The 20977-nt window shown below is 59.6% G+C and overlaps 2 protein-coding genes across 2 annotated transcripts; both read left to right on the top strand.

Moving 5' to 3' along the window:
* The first annotated feature begins 701 nt into the window (after positions 1 to 701).
* Positions 702 to 2346, top strand: LOC117647438 (probable cytochrome P450 4ac1). The gene is made up of 3 exons (XM_034389180.1): positions 702 to 1493; positions 1557 to 1759; positions 1884 to 2346. The coding sequence occupies exons 1-3, from the start codon at positions 702 to 704 to the stop codon at positions 2344 to 2346; spliced, it is 1458 nt and encodes a 485-aa protein (XP_034245071.1).
* A 7074-nt stretch (positions 2347 to 9420) lies between these two features.
* LOC117647771 lies at positions 9421 to 20819 on the top strand. The gene is made up of 5 exons (XM_034389677.1): positions 9421 to 9474; positions 13615 to 13704; positions 18121 to 18300; positions 18792 to 18906; positions 20164 to 20819. The coding sequence occupies exons 2-5, from the start codon at positions 13626 to 13628 to the stop codon at positions 20303 to 20305; spliced, it is 516 nt and encodes a 171-aa protein (XP_034245568.1). The 5' UTR covers positions 9421 to 9474; positions 13615 to 13625; the 3' UTR covers positions 20306 to 20819.
* The last annotated feature ends 158 nt before the right edge of the window (positions 20820 to 20977 follow it).

Genomic DNA, 20977 nt, shown 5'->3' with positions numbered 1-20977 from the left:
TGCTTACGAGCACAACGCACACATACACAACCAAACAAAACTGACTTTCACCGTGACGCTAGTTGAGCTCTGGTGTGTGGAGGAGTACCTCCCTAGGGACCCCGACCAGTAGGGGCCACAAGCCTTTGATGATGCGGTGCGGGGGTTTGCCGGCGGTGGGGGGATGGTGGTTCCGGTGGTCTCTCCCCCTCTTTTTTGGGATGTGGAAACAGATCAGAAAGCCATCAACGGCTCTCACTCTTACCGCCCTGCGCCGGCAGCGCCAAGGGCAGCGCTCTGCACCCCTGCCGTGTCTCAACGGAGGTGTGCGAGATAAGAGAAAGACACGCTTTGCACCGTTATCAGAGCCAACGGCTCCTCGAGCCCCAGCCCGACTCCCACCCTCACCCCGAGCCACAGTGCATGCCTTCGCGGGCGCCACGCACAAGTCGAAGCGGCACACCGTCCGATCGGTACCACCGGATTTGAACGGTCTTCTTCACAGGTGAATTTGAAAACTGCACTCTCCTTCGGTACCGCGCTGTCGCACTGGATACGTCAGCGTTCACCGTTTGACGGTTTTGACTCCGCGAAGTCTGTGCGCTTCCTCGCTATCGGCGCCATCGCTTGGTGCGGTCGGCGGTCCGTCAGTGGTCGCGGCATCGGGCCGACCGCGAGGCTAGAAATACAAGTTGCTCGCCGCGCGGCGGTCCATTTCGGCCATGGCCGTGATGGAGGCCGCGACCGCGGTGCTGCTGGCGGCGCTGGCGGCCTGCATCGTCGCCCTGGTCCTGCGCGCCGTGAGGGACTCCATGAGGGACTCCAGGGGCGGCTCCACCATCCCGGTGACGCCGGGGATGCCCGTCATCGGGCACGCCTGGGACTTCATCGGCGTCGACATCGACATGCTGCTGCCCAAGATCCTGGAGATGATCGACGGCCGGCCCCTGAGCCGCTTCTTCTGCCTGGGCAAGACGTTCATCGTGGTGAGCGACGCGACGTACATGAGCGAGGTGGTGCGGCGCAAGGACCTCGTCGACAAGGCCGTCTTCGGCTACAACCTGATGCACGTGGTGGCCAAGCAGGGCCTGGTGCAGCTGGGCGGCGCCGAGTGGAAGCAGCACCGGACGTGGCTGGTGCCGGGCTTCAAGAAGAAGGTGCTGGACAGCTTCATCGGGGACTTCAACGCCGTGGCGAGACACTTCCTGAGCACGGTGCCCGTCGGCGAGGTCGTGGAGGCGCGGGCCATGTTCATGCGGACCATGTCGAGGGCCTTCATCACCACGGCGCTGGGCGACGCCTGGGACCGCGAGGAGGAGGTGAAGACCGCCACGGACTTCATCGACCAGTGGTTCGACAGCATCATGAAGCGCGCGTTCCGGCCGCTGCTCTGGTTGGACTGGACGTTCTTGCTGACGGCGGACGGGCGCAGTCTGCTCAGGGCCAAGGTCAACTTCGACGCCTTCACGAAGCGCTTCATGGACCGCAAGCGGCAGGCGCTGCGCGACGCCAAGGCCTCGACGGCCGCCACGGCCGACACGGCGCGCAAGACGCTCATGGACATCATGCTGGAGGAGCACGAGGACACCCCGTCGGAGCAGGTGATCCAGGACGAGGTGAAGACGTTCTTCTTCGCCGCGGTCGAGACGACGGCGTCCGCGCTCAGCTGGGCCGTGAAGGTGCTGTCCCTGCTGCCGGACGAGCAGCGCCGCGTCCACGCCGAGCTCGACGAGGTGTTCGGGGACTCGGACAGGGACGTCGGCCTCGACGACATCACCAAGTGAGTACGCAACGTACGCAATATAAGGAAATTTTCGAGGAGAATTTGCTCGTTCGGTGGATTTCGTTGTGTGGCTTGGACTCCACTCAGTTTCGCGGCGCCTTGCGCCGCCTCCTCTGTGCAGGCTCCACTACCTGGTGCGCTTCATCAAGGAGGTGATGCGGATGTTCCCGCCCGCGCTCATGATCGGGCGACAGTGCTACCACCAGACGGAGTTGTGGGGCTACCAGATCCCCGCCAACACGGTCATCGGCATCAACATCCTGGGCATCCACCGGGACGCCAAGCACTGGCCGGAGCCCGACCGCTTCGACCCGGACCGCTTCCTGCCGGAGAACTCCAGGGACCGGCACCCGCACGCGTACATACCCTTCAGCGCGGGCGGCAGGAACTGCATCGGCGGCGCGTACGCCATGCAGATCATGACCGTCCTCCTCGCCAGCGTGCTCAGGGCCTTGTCGGTGCAGCCCGTGGACGACGGCATCGAGGACCTGCAGGGCCTCACGGACCGCATGACCATGGTGGTCATGTCGCGCCTGCGCGGCGGCTTCAACGTCAGGTTCTGCTCCAGGGTCGCCGGGGGCTGACTCCAAGAGTCGTGCTCGTCGCTCTGACTAACCCTTACGGGACGCCGCGTGAGTGCGAGAGAGACAGAGCGACGAAAACGACTCTCGGAATGAGTCCGCTGGTGGCCCGTGGCAGGCCCAGCCGACGAGCAGCGGATCGCGGAGTTCCCAGGCGGACGTCGGACTGCCCCCCGATACCAGTTGGTCACTGGGACGCCGCCCTGCCTGGCCCTGCCTCCCACGCACTCGCGGGGCGTGAGAGGGCACTGTGCGGAGTCAGGGCCGACCAGCCTGCTGCAGGACCCAGGACCGTCGTGGCCGTTGATGGCTCACCGTATCTATGTTTTACATCACGGCAAAAAGTGAGCAAGAAATGGCAGCGAAACATGTCATTCTTCCATATGGCCTCACGAACTCATGAAGTTGTACCTCTTGCCCAGTGCCCATTACTGAACAGAGTTCACGAAATAAAGAAAATGCAAAACACACCGACGCCGGGAACCCCCGAGTTGAATAAGCCCCCGAACAAACACGAAAAGAAAAGTTGATACGCTGGTCCGAGAGTGCGTTGCGACCGCCAGGCCAGTGGCCTCCCCGCAGAGATTTCTGGCCGTGTAGGAGAAGGACTGAAGGTGTATGAAGATGGAAAACATGATTGAATGAATGCCCGCCTGTCGGGTCTGACTGGCTGGCTGCCTCCCTTCCTGGTGTGTTGTTGACTCGCACACGGCTGCCCCGCCCCGCCCCGCCCCGCCCCGCCCCGCCCCGCCCCGCCCCGCCCCGCCCCGCCCCAAACCACCCCGCCGCGAACCGCCCCGCCCCAGTGGGGCCCTCGCCTCGCCAGCAGCTCGCCAGCCCGGCTTCTCTTCACGGCCCGAGCCATATGCGGATTGGGCGATCGTGATGGGCCGTTCCATCCATCCATGCCCCATGCGGGGCTGTGGGGCTCAGGCTCTGTGGTTCTGCAGACTGATTCCGAGAGTCGTTTTCGTCGCTGTGTTTCTCTCGCACCTGTACGGGACGCCCCATGAATGCGAGAGAGCAATCCATTGGTGGGGTCACACGCTCGGTTCGAGTCCCATTTAGCGACTCTGGAGCTCAAAACGCGTCTAGAGTTTTGGCCGCCTCCACCGGTCTTCTGGCCCACTGTGCGGCGGCCGCCCTCCGGCCTGCCTTTGGCTGCCTCGGCCATCGGGCCATCGCGCGGTGACCAAGGCAAGGCAGGGCAAGGCAGGGCTGCGGCGCCGCGACCACCCCCTCCACCCCCACGCTCGGCGCTTGGCGCGCCACGCCGCCGGTGGCGAGGCCGGCGAGGCGAGGCAGGAGCAGGTTGAGTAAGCAAGCAGTGCAGCGCACGTGCTTGACGGGACCACGTCGACGGCTCGGCTCGGCTCGGCTTGACTCGGCTCGGCCGCGGGGCGCAGCTCGGCTCGCGTGCTCGTCGTGCTCCTCCACTGTAGCGACCCCAGTGCAGGCGTCGTCGCCGACGTCACCCCCACCCCTGCCGCCTGCCCCAGGAGGGTGAATGCGCCAGCACCGCCAGCACGTCATGCAGTGCCGGCCCGGCGAAGGCCGCGCCGCGCTCGGCACTGGCGGTCGCCGATGAGTTGAACAAGCCGACGGTCTCCGAGGCGCGCAGGCCGGCCAGGCCACCCTCACAGGTGAGCGCCGCCACGCCGCCACTCTGGCACACTGCAACGCACCGCGGCAGGTCGTCGATACGCGGTCGATCCCCGGACGGATACGAATCGAGTGCTCGGACACGGCCGAGTTTCCACCTGTGTGGTGCGTCCGGCTCAGCGATGAGGGTCGACGTTGTCTTTAACACGCAAGGTGGTGCGGGTTACGTTGTACAGCGGCCAAACTACGGCCGAACCTGCAGTCTCTGCTCGCAACCACGAATTAGTGGTTCTTTCTGCCCCGCACCTCCAAGCTACGTTCCTTGAGTGCGAAAGAGACAGACAGCCATGTCTTTCTAACCACAGCGGGTCGGTGCGGCCGCGGCCCGCCACCGGTGTGTCTCCGACTGGCCGGCCGGCGAAGATCCGGCACGGCATATTCGTGTAGGAGCGCCGCGAGTCGACTTCGTCGCTCTGTCTCTCTCGCACCTATGCGGGTCGCTCCATGAGTGCGAGAGAGACAGAGCGACGAAGTGGACTCTCGGATTGAGTCTGCAGCCCTTTTGTCGTGGCCGTGCCGCCCATTTCGCCAATTTCCAACAATAAAGGTGGGCGCGTCGTGGCCACAAAGGCGCAGTGCGGACTTTGCACTGACTCCCCCCCCTCCCCAATTTCCGGTCAGCCGGGGTGAAAAGGCGCGAAGGGCGCGCCGCCGTGAAGAAAAGACGACAACCGCAAAAAAAAAAAAAGGCGGGACTCGGCGACCGACAATCCGACAAACGAGGAAGGAAGGGAGAGACAGCGGCAGCGAAGCGGCGGCCTCGGTGTACAGTGTACACCCCCGGTGATTGGGCCGGGTCGCGTCGCCCCGCCACTCTCCACACACTCAAACTCTCCCGCTGGCGAGCGAGCGCGTGCGAGAGAGACAGAGCGGCTCTGTTGTTCGGAATCGGTCTGCTGGGAGGACACCGCGGCGGGCAGGGGGACTCGCACTTCACCAGAAGGACACATCTCGCAAACGTCCTCTCAAAAGAGGAGAAAAATCGCTGCCGAAAATGCTATTTTAGGGTGGCCAACCAATCTTGGTGCGGCACGACCTGCCCCCGGCCTGCCGACGACAGCTTAATTCGCTGCAGTGCAAACGTGCGGGCTGCGGCTGCGGGCTCGGTGGGCGAGAAACATCACCCACCGGTCCTAGAGCGGAAAGGCCCAGACTCGCGGTAAAATATAAACTCCGTCGTGGTGGTTCGATTAAAAGTATCGAATGCGTGCATGCGTGCGAGAGAGACAGAGCGGACGCAGAGCTGAGGCGGCTGGGCGCGCGTCGCGGTGGAGCTAATGGATCGCGGCTCCAGTTCCACGTGACGTATGATGATGCGAACACACTGTATGTAACACGACGAAAGACACGCTCTCTCTCTCCCTCTCTCTCTCTCTCCGTCGAACACGTTTGCATCCGGGGCTGCCTACCCTCCCGGCGCTCTGTATAGGCCTGAGAGGTATGGAATCCACTTTTTTTTTGTTTGTCTTTTATATCGCTTTATCATTTTTTTTAAAATAATTGGCCGGTGGTAAATGGCGCTCGCGCTGATGACTGCCGGCTGCACTTGAAGTGCCCGTCGGATTCGACCCGTCGGCCATTGCCATTTCGTGATGCATAAAGCGCGGCGGGAAACGCGCTGGAAATGTGCCGAACTTGTGGAGTGGACCAGTGCAGCGGAGGGCTTCGTGTGAGTGCAGAGGGGGAGGGGGAGGGGGGGGGGCGAATCGGGGCAGCATAGCGGTGCTCATTACCAGAGTGGCTGCACAGGGAAGGCGGCAGGACGATGGCGAGGGGCGGGAAAGGAAAACACGAGCGAGAATGAGAAGGACACTCTCGTCCAGAAAAGGAAAAGGAGGTGCTGGGCTCCCAGCTGTCTTTGTTGCACAACTGCACACTGAATGTGATGCACAATTTTGTACGAGACGCATCACAGTTTTTCGTGCACACGAACTTTTCGCATGAATTTGTGTCAGCGTGGGGGCACGCCGGGCACGCCACTGCAAAACTGAGGCTGGCCGAAGTCGTTATAGCCCCGCGCTATTTGCGCTTTGCCCCCCCCCCCTCCCCACGAGTGCGAGAGAGACAGCGACTGCAGGCAGGGAGGTCCTCGGATGGACGCGGTCGCGACGCGGCCCTCGGCCGGCCGGCCGGCAAACCTTCGCTTTTCAAAGGGGTTCGTCTGTCCCATGAGTGCGGTGAGGGGGGGGGGGATCAGTCCGCTGGGGGCGCCCTAGTTGTTTCAAAGGGACGGCCCAGCGATTTGGGTTGCTTCGGCGCGCCTCGGCGACACAGCGGGACCGCTGTTCAAATGAATAGGCGCGGTTTTACGAGGGATCGTCCTGGAATCCATTTCGCAGCGGGGGTCTGTCGCGTCCGTCCTTGGGAGCAGAGACCCCCCCGAGGGGAATACAAGCAAAATGTCGCTCAGCATCAGGACACTTTACGTGTTTTGCCCGTCTTGTTTCGTTACTTTCAGTGGCGTGCCAATTTCGGCTCCGGCCAGTTTTTAGCGATTTTAGCGAGGGGGAAATCACTCGCGTAATAGTCGGGTCACCGATTCCTAGTATTACGCGTAATAGTAATAGCGTAATAGCCAAATTTCTTAAAATTTCCCCTATTTAGGGTCCGCTTTTAGCCTAAATCTGGATATTTTTGAGCGTAATAAGCCTTCTGTAATAGCGTAATAGAACGTAATAGGGAGTAGTCGGGTCACAGTTTTTAAGAGTGATTTCCCCCTCGGATTTTAGTTTCGTTTCATCGTCGTTTCGGGAATGTTTGTTTCCTCCGCAGCCCTCTCATCCCGACCCCACTCGGAGGAGGACGGGCCCCTAACCAAAGGCTTTGCTTCCTCGTGCCATCGGCCGCCGTGCCGCTGCATCGGCACAGGGGAAGAGGCGAGGAAGACAGAAAGAAAGATGTAAACCAACGAAATCGCGAGTCAACAGACCTGCCAAACAAACTACACCGACGTCCTCCCCCCCCCCCCTTTCCGACCCCCTCAGCCAGGGATCTCCCGGGGGCACTAATGATGGGATGCAAGCCCGCGCCGCGCCGCGCCGTGCCGGTGGAGTGTGCGCACTCCGGGAGGCGTGAGAGTCACGGGCCGTGTAAATGAGACACTACCGCCCGACAGGGTGACGGGGAAGTTGGCAAGCCGACAGGTAGGCAGGGTGCCGTGCGGAGGGGTTGCCTAAGCAGCTGCCGCCCCCGGCACCGCGCTGCACCCTTCAGGGCCTTCGGGGCCTTCGGGGCCTTCAGGCACGGAACGGACGGATGGAAGACTGACGGATGCAGAAGGACTGACGGACGGACAGACAGACAGACAGACAGGCAGACAGACAGGGTGGAAAGATTGACGGAGGGTCTGACAGAGTCTGGCAGAAAGGCGCACTCGGGAGGCACGGCACTGGAAGCGCGTTACATGGACCGGCCCAACAAAAGGCGAAAGGCAGAAGGTCGCGCTTCCACACGTCGAGCCCGTCCTCCGCCCAGCACACTGAGAGTCGTTTCCGTCTCTCCCGCACTCACGGGGCGTCCCGCGAGCGTGCGAGAGAGAACGACAGAGCGACGGAAACGACTCTGGGAATCAGACGACAGCGCCAGCGGGTGGATCAGTGGGGTGGCCCCGGCAGAACGAGAGAGGCGCGGTGCTGTCAGGCAACCTGCCGGGCCGAGCGGCGAGCCGAGCGGCGAGCCGAGCGGCGTCGAAGAGTCGTTTCGTGGCACCCCTACGGAAGGCCCAGCGCCCCGCGAGCGCGACAGGGAGGCGACTCGGTGTCTTTACCGTAAAGCACGGCCGTGAATGAAGCCACTGGAGCAGCGAGGCGCACGGCCCGAACGGCAACGGGCCGAGCCGATGTCGAGGGGAAGCGGAGCCTGTCGCTCTGTCTCTCTCCCACTCACGGTGCGTCCCAGTGGGGTGCGAGAGAGGCAGAGCGACGAAGGGAACACTTCTGGTCGGAATCAGTCCACAGGCGCGGCGGGTAGACTCGGCAGTGTTGTGACGGAGCGGCGGAATGAAGACAGATGCCGTGGCGGGGCGCGGCGGGGCGGGGCCGCGCCTGCGGCCAAGGTGTAGGGGAGCAGGTTTAAGTTTGGTCTACACACTCCCGTTCGCAAAGTTTCTTGTGTGCGTTTCCGAATTTTTGTTGCGGCGTTTCCACGTATTTTGTTTCCCTGAAGTGCGATGCTTCACTCCGGATTTACGGTCTTGAGTAATCGGCGAAAGTTTTCGGCTAATGCGTTTTTGTTGTTGTTCTTTTTAGGCGGTTGCGAAAGATTTTTGACGCCCATTTTCTCTTTGCTATGGGGCGTGCCTTGCCGAAGCGCGAGTCTCAGCGAAACTGCCGCATTGGCACGCAATGCGAGGCTGGAGGCTTCGTCTCTCTCTCTCTCGGCACTGCGCGGCACTGCGCGGTATGAGCAGCGAATAGCCATAGTGCTCCCAGTCGGTCGGAATGAGTCCGTAACAGGCTCAAAATGGGAGTCGTTACGGAGGGATTTCGTTCGCACAGATGAAGCCAGCGCGAACCCAGCGAGGCACTCAATCCCTTTCCCCCGTTTATCATCGGCAAGTGAACGGCAAGCTTTGTGCGCGATCGGGAGAGATAACTCGAAAAACTACCCTAACTTAACCTAACAACCAGTGCAGGTGCGTGGCAGGCTCGGGGGGGGGGGGGGGGGGGGGGGGGGGCTTGGGGCCCTGGGTGAAGTCCTCTCTGCCGAGGCTCGCCGAACGAGCAATCCATTGGTGGGGTCACACGTCCGGTTCCAGTCCTGTTCGGCGACTCTGGAGCTCAAAACGCGTCTCGAGCCTTGGCCGCCTCCACCGGTCTTCCGGCCCACTGTGGGACGGCCAGGCTGGCCGACAAGACGCCCCCTCGCCGCGACGCCGCGACGCGCGCAGGCACGGCTATCCGGAAGGATGGCCGGAAGCCGGAAACGGGAGGAAACTTTTTAATTCGGCCGCGAGTTGAAGTCGGCTGGCCCACTTTGTGGCAGCGCCGGGCAGCGCCGGGCACAGCCTTCAAACAGACGGGCCGGATGTAATGAGGATATTGAGGCTGGAGCCGAAGCGGCAGCCGAAGCTGGAGCACCCCTCCACAGTGGGCCAGAAGAGCGGGTCTGGGTTGGGACTTGCAGCCCAGCCCGCACACTGTGCGCACAGCCCTCGCCGCGCCGGTCGGGCCGGCCTAGGCATGGCCTAGGCTTGGCCTAGGCTTGCCGCCACCTGGCTTTTACTCCCTGCCTTTCGACCCGGAGGTCGATATACTTGCGTGATACGCCGAGCGGACCGCCCCAACCCGCCCCACCCCGCCCCGCCCCGCCCCGCCACGCCACGCCCCGCCACGCCCCGCCACGCCACGCCTTACACCACGACCGCGGAGCGGGGTTTGGACTACTTTGCGTGACAAGCGACCAGTGCGGCAGTGGCGGAGGTAGTGGTGGTGGTGGCAGCGCTGGTGAAGGGTGTGGTGGTGGTGAGAGGTACGCGTATCAGAGGAAAGGGTGGTGGTAGGAGAGCCGAGGGTTAGTGAGTGGCGATGCGGAAAGAAGGCACTTCATATCTCCCGACGCAACAATCCCCCGATAGTCGCATCATGATAACGTCAGGCGGTTAAGCTGTTCACACAACGCCACTAGTTTTGCTAGTGTCTAAGCAAACGGCGGAGCCAACAGTCCGTTGTGGACGGTATTGAAAGGGAGCAACAGGATTTATTCTCGACCCTAGAAAGCCCGAAAGGTGCTCTGTGCTTGCTCAACAAACTCGAAACGCGTCTAGAATTTTGGCCGCCTCCACTCCACCGGTCTTCTGGCCCACTGTGCACTCTAGCCGCCCGCCGCAGTGTTGCGGGTTGGCCTGTCTCACGGCGGGAACACAGGCCGGGCTGGTTTGTCTCGGAGGCGACGAAAGGCAACGGCAACACGTCTTGAGTGAAACGCCCCGCACGTTAACAGAGAGAGAGAGAGAGAGAGAGAGAGAGAGAGAGAGAGAGAGAGAGAGAGAGAGAGAGAGAGAGAGAGAGAGAGAGAGAGAGAGAGAGAGAGAGAGGGAAATTGCGTGTATGTGGTGGGGGAGGCACTATACGCCTACGTTGCGCAGATAACCTGTTGATCCTGCTCCTCACAGTGTAGTCGTCACACACGCAGACCTTCTTTTCAGAGCGACAGTGTCCGTCCAGCAACGGAGTCGTTAGCCGTTCGTTCGCAAAGGATAAGCAGGCAGTCAATCAGCCCTGAGTCGGTCCGTTGCAGCAGTGGACTGGCGCCACGCCCTTCAGTCTGCTCCAGCCTAGCTTCAGCCTGGTAAAACAAAGGCGTAAAATCTACGCCCGTTAGGGCACAACAGTCTTTTTACGCTCTTCAAGGGGGTAAAAAGGTAAATGCCTCTTAAAGAGCATCAAAATTTTGCCTAGGAGGCCTTTACCAATTCACGCAGTGGGCGGTAGATCTTTAACACACTGTAAAGGCACGATTTTTGATGCCTTTGTTTCACCAGCCTTGGCTTCAGCCTCGGCATCATCCCCCCTCCCCCCTCCTTGTACCGCTGGCCGCGCGCCCAAATTTCAATTTGTCTCTCGGCAGACTTGGTTACTTCCACTCGGATGGGCGACACTGATTACGCGGTTAATTGATTTGTCCCCCTTACCGGACACCCCCTCCCCCCCTCCTGGTGCCTACCGGGGTGCTGCCGTAGTCATTAGCTACCTCGGTGCGACGTCTAGAGGACCTTGCCGAAAAAAAGATTTTTCAAAAAGAAGTTCAAACGATAAGAGCGTAAAAGTGGTGGACGAGAGATTCTGGCGCGTCGGACTCTGCTGACTGACACACTGGGGCCGTCCGCCGCGGCAGCAGCAGCAACAACAACAACATGAACCAAAGCCAACAACAGCAACACAACCTGGAACACAAGAAACTTTCCGGGCGCGAAACTCGATTCCGCGCTGCACGGCCGCCTCTACCTGGCGTCTTCTTCTGATGCCTACCGCTACACTACTTTCCTCCCGAGAGAGAGAGAGAGAGAGAGAGAGAGAGAGAGAGAGAGAGAGAGAGAGAGAGAGAGAGAGAGAGAGAGAGAGAGAGAGAGAGAGAGAGCGCTCCCACCCTGGCAGCGGAGCGGCAAAGGGAGCAACGGTGTTCTTCTCGCCCCGCAGGCAGAAGGCGGCAGAAGGCAGCCCCCTGCGAGAGGCTCGGCTCGCTCTCTGCGTATTGAATTATTTTTAGCGCTCGCCTGGAGAGGGACCCGGCGCCATTGGTCGGGCCCAGCGAGGCTGATTCCGAGAGTCGTTTTCGTCGCCCTGTCTCTCTCGCACCCACACGGGACGCCCGGTGAGTGCGAGAGAGACAGGGACTCTCGGAATCGTCTGCTGGGCCCGCAAGCCAATGAGGAAGGCGTTCGGAAGCAGCGCCATAGCAACTACGAGCCACTACTACAGAAGGCCACGCAAGGCTACACTAGAAAGCTGACACACTAGAGTAGGTTAGTTTCCCAAGGGGCCGAGTCAGAGGCAGCAGAAAGCTTGAAAATGGCGCAGTGGTTCTCAACCTTAGGATCGCGACCCCAAGCGGGGTCGCGAAATTTTTTTAAGGGGTCGCGGCGATGCTGGGGTCGTGTTTTAGGCCGATTTTAAGCAGCCACTGCGTCTGATCCGAGGCGGGCATTTTGCTCCCTCAACGGGCAATCGGTCTTTGGACCTTCCTTTAGCATGCCTTTGTTACGGAGTGCAATTATCAGTCTTAGTTTGGGAGCAGTATTGTCTCAAAGTTGGCCGAAACGCTCAGAAATGTCTATGAAAAATCGTGTTTTGGGCCGATTTTAAGCAGCCACTGCGTCTGATCCGAGGCGGGCATTTTGCTCCCTCAACGGGAAATCGGTCTTTGGACCTTCCTTTAGCATGCCTTTGTTACGGAGTGCAATTATCAGTCTTAGTTTGGGAGCAGTATTGTCTCAAAGTTGGCCGAAACGCTCAGAAATGTCTATGAAAAATCGTGTTTTGGGCCGATTTTAAGCAGCCACTGCGTCTGATCCGAGGCGGGCATTTTGCTCCCTCAACGGGCAATTGGTCTTTGGACCTTCCTTTAGCATGCCTTTGTTACGGAGTGCGATTGTCAGTCTTAGTTTGGGAGCAGTATTGTCTCAAAGTCGATCAAAACGGTCGCAAGTGTCTTTGAAAAATCGTTGTGACTATTTTGGTCAACTTTGAGACAATACTGCTCCCAAACTAAGACTGATAATCGCACTCCGTAACAAAGGCATGCTAAAGGAAGGTCCAAAGACCAATTGCCCGTTGAGGGAGCAAATTGCCCGCCTCGGATCAGACGCAGTGGCTGCTTAAAATCGGCCCAAAACACGATTTTTCATAGACATTTCTGAGCGTTTCGGCCAACTTAGAGACAATACTGCTCTCAAACTAAGACTGATAATTGCACTCCGTAACAAAGGCATGCTAAAGGAAGGTCCAAAGACCAACTGCCCGTTGAGGGAGCAAAATGCCCGCCTCGGATCAGACGCAGTGGCTGCTTAAAATCGGCCCAAAACACGATTTTTCAAAGACACTGCTGACCGTTTCGGCCAACTTTGAGACAATACTGCTCCCAAACTAAGACTGATAATCGCACTCCGTAACAGAGGCATGCTAAAGGAAGGTCCAAAGACCAACTGCCCGTTGAGGGAGCAAAATGCCCGCCTCGGATCAGACGCTGTGGCTGCTTAAAATCATCCCAAAACACGATTTTTCATAGACATTTCTGAGCGTTTCGGCCAACTTTGAGACAATACTGCTCCCAAACTAAGACTGATAATTGCACTCCGTAACAAAGGCATGCTAAAGGAAGGTCCAAAGACCAGTTGCCCGTTGAGGGAGCAAAATGCCCGCCTCGGATCAGACGCCGTGGCATGTTAAAGGAGGGGTCCCGTGGGGTCGTGAAATTTTTCCTGGGGGTCGCGGAAATTTTTGGCTTCAAATTTGGGGTCGCGAGCCGAGAAAGGTTGAGAACCGCTGAAATGGCGTCATTCAATTTCAAAGATGCAGTCTGCTGGTGTGCTCGCTCCAAACCGCGGAGGCATTGAATTTTTACGCCGGCACTTTTTGGCGGCCGCGCCGGCCGAGCTGGCAGGCAGCAAGGAAACCGGGAGCGACCTCGCGTTCCGTCCTATCGGTGTCCCCAGAGCACCAGCCCCGGCACGGCCACGCTTTACGACGCAACAGCATGCGTTTCGAAGGGAGGGGGAGGGGGCAGCAGGTAGGCAACCCACGCGACATCTCTGCACTCACACACACGCACGCGCGCGCAACACACTGGCGGGTGAGCAGGGCGCGGACGCACACTCCCCCCCCCCTCCCCCTCCCCCGGTGAGCGCACTTATACATAGACATCCACACACACACACACACTGCGTGCGTTGGCGCAAGGAAAGGAACTTCCGCGACGTCCCGTCCCAGCCCGCTTAAAAAATTAACCGGAAGAGGGAGGGGGGAAGGGTTTGAAGCAGAACGACTGCTGCAAGACGATACGTACTTACGCGAAGATATTGGTAGTAAAAGGGAAGGGGCAGACGACGGTGATGGCGGTGCTAATGTCCGCCCGGAACGCGTTTTCGCTACATGTGTCTGTGTGTGTCCCCAGGTGCGCGTGCGATGGGGTTGTCGCCGTGGACCCTGCCGTGGTCCGTCGTGGTGGCCGGCGTGCTGGGGCAGCTTTTCCTCTTCTCCATGGGTAAGCAAACGACGCACGCAAAAGCCGCAAAAGCCGCACAAGCGTGCCCGTCTATTTTTAATGGTGTGTGTTTCTCCCCGCACATCAAATCGTCATGAACGGCAAACCAAACAACTTTTTCTTTTCGGCCGGAGGGACTTGTCGCTAAATTTGGTGCATTTTGATAAGGGCTGCGCTATTCGCGAGCGTTTTGGTTTCTTTTCGGGATCGCGAGCTCCGCGGCGGGCAAAAGCGGCGAAAGCACACTGATAACACTGTACGGCAGCGCAAAAAAAGGCGGGGTCTCCCCCTCGTGCTCGGGACCCCTGTGGATAAACAAATAATACCATCCGAAATTTTAAGTGTGGCGCTAAAAGCCCCGGCAGGACCAGCCGGGCCCCTGTCCCTGTCAAACCCCGTCCGACGCGACGAATTGGCGAGGCCGGCGAGGCACGAGGGAGTGAGAGAGAGGGGGGATGTGGAGCCTCCGTGTCTGGGCACGCCGCGCAAAAATAATGACGATTTTTTTTTCAGGAAACGGCCGAGGCCTCCATTCCCGCCTTCATTAGTGCATTCATTACATTCATTCATGCGCTCGTTTTCGTTTTCACGTTTTCGTTTTCGCGTTTTCGTTTTCGCGTTTTCGTTTTCGTCCAGGCGCATAGTGCTATTGTATCTAACTGTTCCCAAAAATTGATAGCTTAATTCTTTAAAAAAAATTTGCTGAACAAAGCTAACATTTTGAGTTTTGAACGTTCGAAATGAACACCCGGGATCACTCCCATAATCCCGCCCGGCCGGTGCAGTTTCGCTCGGCGTCGCGGCGGAGCGCTCGTCGGCCTGCACTTTGGCATGCAACTCCCCTCCAAACTTTGTCAATCGGTTCACTTTAATTGCTCCGTGCTCAGCGGCCCCCGCGCCTCGCACTTTGCCCTCGGCTCGGCTCGGCGCACCGCGGGGAACAACTAGCGGTACAGCGCGTTAAAATTTCAGGCGGCCAAACTTTTCTCTCGTCTGCGGGGCCGTTCGTCAACTACCGTCAAGCCGTGGAAACCCCCCCCCCTCTCCCTTCACCTTTCATCGCCTCTTAGAGTGCCTGGATCGACGCGTTAAAAATGGACGGTGAGGTGACGAAGGTTTCCCTTTCCCACCTCTCTCCCCCTTATTTCAGGTCCACCCAGAGGGGGGGGGGATTCAACGTTATATCGGTTATCCCGCCGTCAAGTCGGTAGAAAGCGCCGTGATGGGGGCCGAACTATCGGCAGATTAGTCGGATAGTTTTGGTCAGTTTTGGGCCGGTGGGGGGTCAAACAGGAAGGGAACGCGTCTGCCGTGGTGGGCAACCCTATAGGGGCAACCCTATGAGGGCAACCCTAAAAGAGAGCCCCCAGCACCCTTCCGGCACCTAGCTAGCTCCCCGTCGTCCGGAGGCGAACGCTTAGGCGCGTGCACTTCGTGAAGTGGAGAGGCCAGAGGCAGCCCTGTGCTCTGCCTGCTCAGCCCGGCCGTCGAGCCGTCGCGTGCATTGTTCGTTGTGACAGTAGCAATTTGCCCCCCCCCCTCCGACTGCTGCACTCTACATCCGCCTCTCCCTCCCCCCGCCTCGCCGTGTAGCGCTGGAAGCAAAAGCGCCAAAGGGCCCCGGAGGGGGCGGAGGGGAAGTGGCGTCGGGTGGAGAGGGCCAGAGGGGTGTTGAAGGTAGCGACAAACCGCTAAAGACCCTCGCAGCCGCGAGCAAACTGTTCTCTTCACATGTGCGTCACATGCGGAGGAAGCGGGGATGCTACACGCCAACGAACGCGCACGCCCACGCACCGAGTGCAGCCCCCAACACCCACCCAACGCCCACCTCTCTCTCTCTCTCTCTGACAAGTGGAACGGCGTGCTCAGTGGGACGTGTGATTCCCTGACCGCGCGATGGCAACTTGGGCGAAACAGAACAGTGTCCCACTCGTGGCGCGTTCGAACCGAACCGAAATGCGGAGGCGGGGAGGGGAGGAGCAATACGACCGACCGAGCAGCGCGGCGGGAGGGGGGGGGGGCGGGGGGGCGGAGCTGATGGAGATGACTCCCCGGCATACTGAAGACCACCCCCACCCCCTCTGTTGAGGTGTTGCCCTCCCATCCCCGAACATGACGAATTTTTCATTTTTATTGCTGCTTTCGCAGCGCAGCGCGGCCCCGGCCACGCCAAGCCACGCCGACGCGGACCACGCTACGCGCCGCGGACCCTCACACCTTCAAAGGAATACGTCTGGCCTTCGGAGATGGGGCAGCGGGCAGGCAGCAGCAGACTGATTCCAAGAGTCGCTCTGTCTCTCTCGCACCCTTACGGAACGCCCCATGAGTGCGAGAGAGACAGAGCGACACCGTGATGCCGGTAATGAGACAATGAGGCAGCAGCCGCGGCCGAAACGCCGGGACGTTCTCCTGTTCCCTCTCGCGCAGTGGAGTGGACTGAGAGTCGTTTTCGTCGCTCTGTCTCTGTCACTCTCATGGGGCGCCCTGTATGGGTGCGAGAGAGACAGAAAACCGACTCCCGGATTCGGCCTGCTGCGCCGCGGAGGAATCTCAAACAAAGTTGCGGCCGCGACTCGTCAGCAAACTTGCTCCCATGAAAAACGAGACGGAGGGAAAAATGAAAAATGAAGAATGAAAATCGCGCCCAGAATGATGACTCCGAAACGGCGGGCCGTTTACCTTCGCTTTGCCCGGCAAACGGCCATTCATTTCAATCTCCAATCTAATCGCTGCGCGCAGGCCGTCGCTCTGTCTCTCTCGCACTCATGGGGTGTCCCGTGTGGGTGCGAGAGAGACAGAGCGATGACTCTCGGAATCAGTCTGCAGGGTGGCTTGTTGCTTGTTTCGCCGTCCCTCCCCGCAGCTGTCCCTAAATCATACTCGCGGTCCAACTTCCCACGCCGCGCGGGCACGTGGCTTCTAATTAGCAAACTACCGGGGAGGGGGAGGGGGAGCAAGCCTTCGCGCTGTCTCTCTCGCACCCACACGGGACGCCCCATGAGTGCGAGAGAGACAGAGCGACGAAAACGACCCTCGGAATCAGTCTGCAGGCAGCGCGCCGCGCGCTTCACCATCAGGTTCATTCCGAGCACGGGGGGTCGCCGTCGGCCTCTCTCTCTCTCTCTCTCGCACTCACAGTGGACGCCCCATGGGTGCGAGAGAGAGAGAGAGAGAGAGAGAGAGAGAGAGAGAGAGAGAGAGAGAGAGAGAGAGAGAGAGAGAGAGAGAGAGAGACCGCCCGCTCGGAATCAGTCTCCAGGCCGGCTGGCGGGCTCGGCGGGCTCGGCGGGCTCGGCAGGCTCACCGGGCCGCCTGTCCCGCCCCCGGCCGCCCCCGGCCGCCCCCGGCCTCTCAAGATGGGGCCCGGGACAAAAGCGGACAGCGTGTTTCATTAAAAAGCCCGACACCATCGTGGCCATGCCAGGCCGTGGCCTTTATGTGGGCGGAGGGGTGCGTGTGTACGAATACGCGCGCTGCACTGCCAAAAGTCGCGTCCTCCTCATCTCTATTCGTTTTTCTTTTTGTTTTTTTGTTTGTCTCCTCGTTGCGGTTTCCGCTTGATGAATCCGCAGACCCGCCCGGACTGTTTTCTTTTTCCGTTCCGACTTTTTTTTTTATTCTTGATGAAGGACAGCAAACCCCTTTGACATTATGCGCGAGGCTGTGAAACCGACCGCGACAAAATAACTAAAACAAAAACCGAAAAAAAGCGAAAGGTTGTGCTGCAGTGTGCTTGCCACTGTCTGTCAGTCTGACTGTCTGTCTGCCTGCCTGGCAGTGCCTGCAATGACACATGTGTGCCTCGCGCGGTGACTGATGGCCGGCGCTCCAGCTTGGCGTCTTTCCAGTCAGCAGACTGGGAGTCGTTCCCTGTCTCTCTCGCACACCCGCACGGCAAGCCCCCCGCGCGAGTGTGACAGAGACAGAGCGAAGAAAAACGAAATGAGTGTGCAGGGCAGCCGAGTGCGGTCATATCGCGAGGCAAGACGGCTTGATGTCCGAACTACCCCCTTTCCCTCCCGAGGGGGTCGCGGCCGGGACGTCGCGGGACGGTGGTCGATCAACTTCCGGTGACCGGCGGGTCCGCACTACCGAACAGGGGCGGGGCGGGGCGGGGCGGGGCGGGGCGGTCGGCCTGCATAATGCAAACTCATTTGGCGGCCGACAATCTGGTATTCAGACACTTGCCCCGCCGAGCCGCCTTGGGTCCTGCCCTTCCCTGCGTCCCCGGCGCGCACCCTCTCCCCTTTGTGTCCCCGAGCCGAGCCGAGCCGAGCCGAGCCGAGACTTCTCTGCCATGTGGCAGCCTTACCTAGGTCTGGAGTGCCCCACGCGCCGAGCCCCTACCTAACCTAACCTCCAACGCAAACGAACCACGCCGAGAAACACAACGTATGACGCATGAATGATTCGCAGGCACGTCCTCCATCGACTGCTTCAAGTGCGTGTCGGTGAATGGCGACAACCCGGCGTGCGAGGACCCCTTCCACAACAACAACTCCCTGAAGCTGCTCGAGTCGCCGTGCATGGGGGGCCGCAAGGGCCGCGACGGCGTCTTCCCCGCCACCGCCTGCATCAAGATGGACGGCAGATACAGTGAGTGCCTCGTCGCTCTGTCTCTCTCGCACCTGCACGGGACGCCCCGGGAGTGCGAGGGAGGCAGAGCGACGAAAACGACTCTCGGAGTCAATCTGCTGCGAGGACTTCAAGGACTACTGCAAGGACTGGCAAGTCAAGAGCCTGGTGCCCGGGCGCCTGTCGAGCTTCGGGTGGGCCAGCCCGCGACGCACGCGCGCACGGCGCGCTGCCCAGCCGACGCGCTCGGGCGCTCAGGCCACCACGCTGTTGGATTCACGAATGGCAGGCATGCCGTCGCGCTGTCTGGCGGCCGGGCCACTCGAAGGGTGCGAGAGAGACAGGCCGGCACGGTCGCCAGGACGACGGCGGACGGCACTGATTTGATTCGGGATTCCGGAGTCCCGGGACCGCGTGGCCCACTGGTCGCTCCGTCTCTCTCGCACTCGTGGCGGCGCCGCGTTCGCCGCGTGCGTGCGAGAGAGACAGAGCGACGTACCTTTTGTCCCCAGCCGACACGGACGAGAGCATCACGATCCGCGCGTGCGCGCTGGACAGCGGCACGCTCACCACGGACACCGAGATCATCCGCATGTCGCACTGCGGCAGCTTCTACTTCGAGAACCGGTAAGCCGACCCACTCTTAAATTTGGAGCACTACATACAACTGTATCTGCTTGCCGGAAACTCAATGAAAATAAACACATTGAATTTCCGCGATTTTTTAAATTTTTAACAGTGAAGTGGGTGAGCGTGTTGGGGATGTGCATGCAGGGGATGGGCTGGGCGTGTGGAGGTTGACGAGGCGCGTCAGTGCGCCACACTGCGGCACTGCATTGCCACTGCACTGCACGCTGCACAGTGCACTGCAAGCGCCGCCAGGTTTACGGTGGCGCTGCAAGTGCTGCCAGGGCGATCTGATCTGCGAATGGCGTTCCGGCACGCCCTGCGCACCGATGCCGAGAGTCGTTTCCGTCGCTCTGTCTCTCTCTCGCGCGCACGGGGCGTCCCCTATAGGTGCGAGAGAGACAGACAGTCCACTGTAGGCCGCCCGGCCCCGGAAGCCAGCCGAGTGATGGGCGAGGGGGTCGCGTTTCCCGCGAGCCGGCCTCCAGGCCCGCCTTGTAACCCTACCCTGCGCCCTGCAGGCAGCCAGGCAGCCAGCCAGCCAGGCTGCTGCGACCCGAGAGCCCTGGCAATTAAAATGAGTCATTAACGCGCACCTGGCTCGCCTGGTCTGCCGGTGTGCCTGCCTCGTCTTCTGGGCCACTGCATAGACTGATTCCGGGAGTCGCTTCCGTCGCTCTGTCTCTCGCGCACTCATATAGAGCATCCCCTGTAGGTGCGAGAGAGACAGAGCGACGGAAACGACTCTCGGAATCAGTCTGCTGGGCCACTGGGCTTGCCGCTCGCCGCCGCGGAACCCGCCGGCCGGCGTCTCATCCCTGATTCATCCGATTCAGCCGCCGAAGCGGTGCTGCCATTTCTAGGATGGCTAATAGCTAGTGCAGCGCAGCAGCGCCCGGGGGAATGGAATAGTTCCTACAGAAACCACGCGGGGCGCAACTTTGCGGACCGTATATATATAAATACTATATATACATATACACACACACCCCTCTTTTCATTTGAATTTACCGTGCGTCATTTGGCCACCTCTATGTTTCGATGTTTTATTTTTTGTTGGGGTTGTCCTCTTTTCTCGAAATAAACGGAGCGGAAAAGGCCATCCAACTTCCCCTCCCCCGGGCTTTGTTTGGCTTTGCGTGCTTTGCGCCGCGCGCCCCGTTTGACTGTTTGACTTGGCCGGGCCGCGCTGCGCTACGCCATGGCTGCGCGCTGCGCGTTTTGATTGGTCCTCGGCCCTCGGTCTTTGGTCCGCAGGTACATACGAGGATGTGTCCAGAGCTGCGACGACGCGGACGGCTGCAACTCCGGGCCGGCGGGTCCCTTGACGCACTCCCCGACGCGGTCCGCGCTCGCGCTGTGCATGGGGCTGCTGGCCTTGCTGGCGTCGGCTCGCTGAGGCCGAGGCCGCCGAGGCGCGCTCGGCGCACCGGACGACGTTTCGTCGCCGTCTCTCTCGCACCACAATGGGACGCCCCGTGAGTGCGAGAGAGACGGAGCGACCCACGCGGCCAAAGGGACCAAGCAACAAGACCAACAAGGAAATGAAGAGACGGAAGACATCCTCGACGGACGACACTACGAAGTGAAACCCTGAAGCTGCTGGAACCTCCTAATAATGCCCTCGGAGAGACCTCTTCATCACAACTCGTGTCTTCAGCACCTTTTACTTCATCTAGCATTTTCATCCAGATAGAAGGATGTTCAGTGGGATATTAATTCCTTGAGTCAAGAATGTACAGTTTGCTTCTACATTGCACGCGCAAATTTGGGATTCCATACTTAACCACACAAGCATTGTCTTCACTTTTGTTGTTGTATACTGTACTATATAATGGTAGAGCCCATATATTGCTTTGCAATGTGTATATTCTGTAACTGGAAGACCAAAATTAAAGAAATATGTCAAATTAGATTTGTTATTTCATTTGCTTACTTTTGAGGAATGAGAATGGACATCTAATTATTTTGCTAATTCAATCTCAAGTAAGAAGAAAAAAAAAAAAAACTGTTCCCATCAATGCACAGGCACCCACATAAACAAGCATTGTATCCCTGAGGAGCATTAAAA

The sequence above is a fragment of the Thrips palmi genome, unplaced genomic scaffold, assembly GCF_012932325.1.
Source record: "Thrips palmi isolate BJ-2018 unplaced genomic scaffold, TpBJ-2018v1 HiC_scaffold_2, whole genome shotgun sequence".
Lineage (NCBI taxonomy): Eukaryota > Metazoa > Arthropoda > Insecta > Thysanoptera > Thripidae > Thrips > Thrips palmi.
Note: the sequence above shows the minus strand (reverse complement) of the source record. Positions and strands in the feature narration are given on the sequence as shown.

Bases quoted from the DNA above. Each gene is read 5' to 3' on its own strand.
- LOC117647438 (XM_034389180.1), top strand. From the start codon at position 702: ATGGCCGTGATGGAGGCCGCGACCGCGGTGCTGCTGGCGGCGCTGGCG. The intron at 1,494-1,556 runs GCCTCGACGGCC...ATGCTGGAGGAG, and splicing joins AGGCGCTGCGCGACGCCAAG to CACGAGGACACCCCGTCGGA. The intron at 1,760-1,883 runs GTGAGTACGCAA...TCCTCTGTGCAG, and splicing joins GGCCTCGACGACATCACCAA to GCTCCACTACCTGGTGCGCT.
- LOC117647771 (XM_034389677.1), top strand. From the start codon at position 13,626: ATGGGGTTGTCGCCGTGGACCCTGCCGTGGTCCGTCGTGGTGGCCGGC. The intron at 13,705-18,120 runs GTAAGCAAACGA...AATGATTCGCAG, and splicing joins GCTTTTCCTCTTCTCCATGG to GCACGTCCTCCATCGACTGC. The intron at 18,301-18,791 runs GTGAGTGCCTCG...TTTTGTCCCCAG, and splicing joins CAAGATGGACGGCAGATACA to CCGACACGGACGAGAGCATC.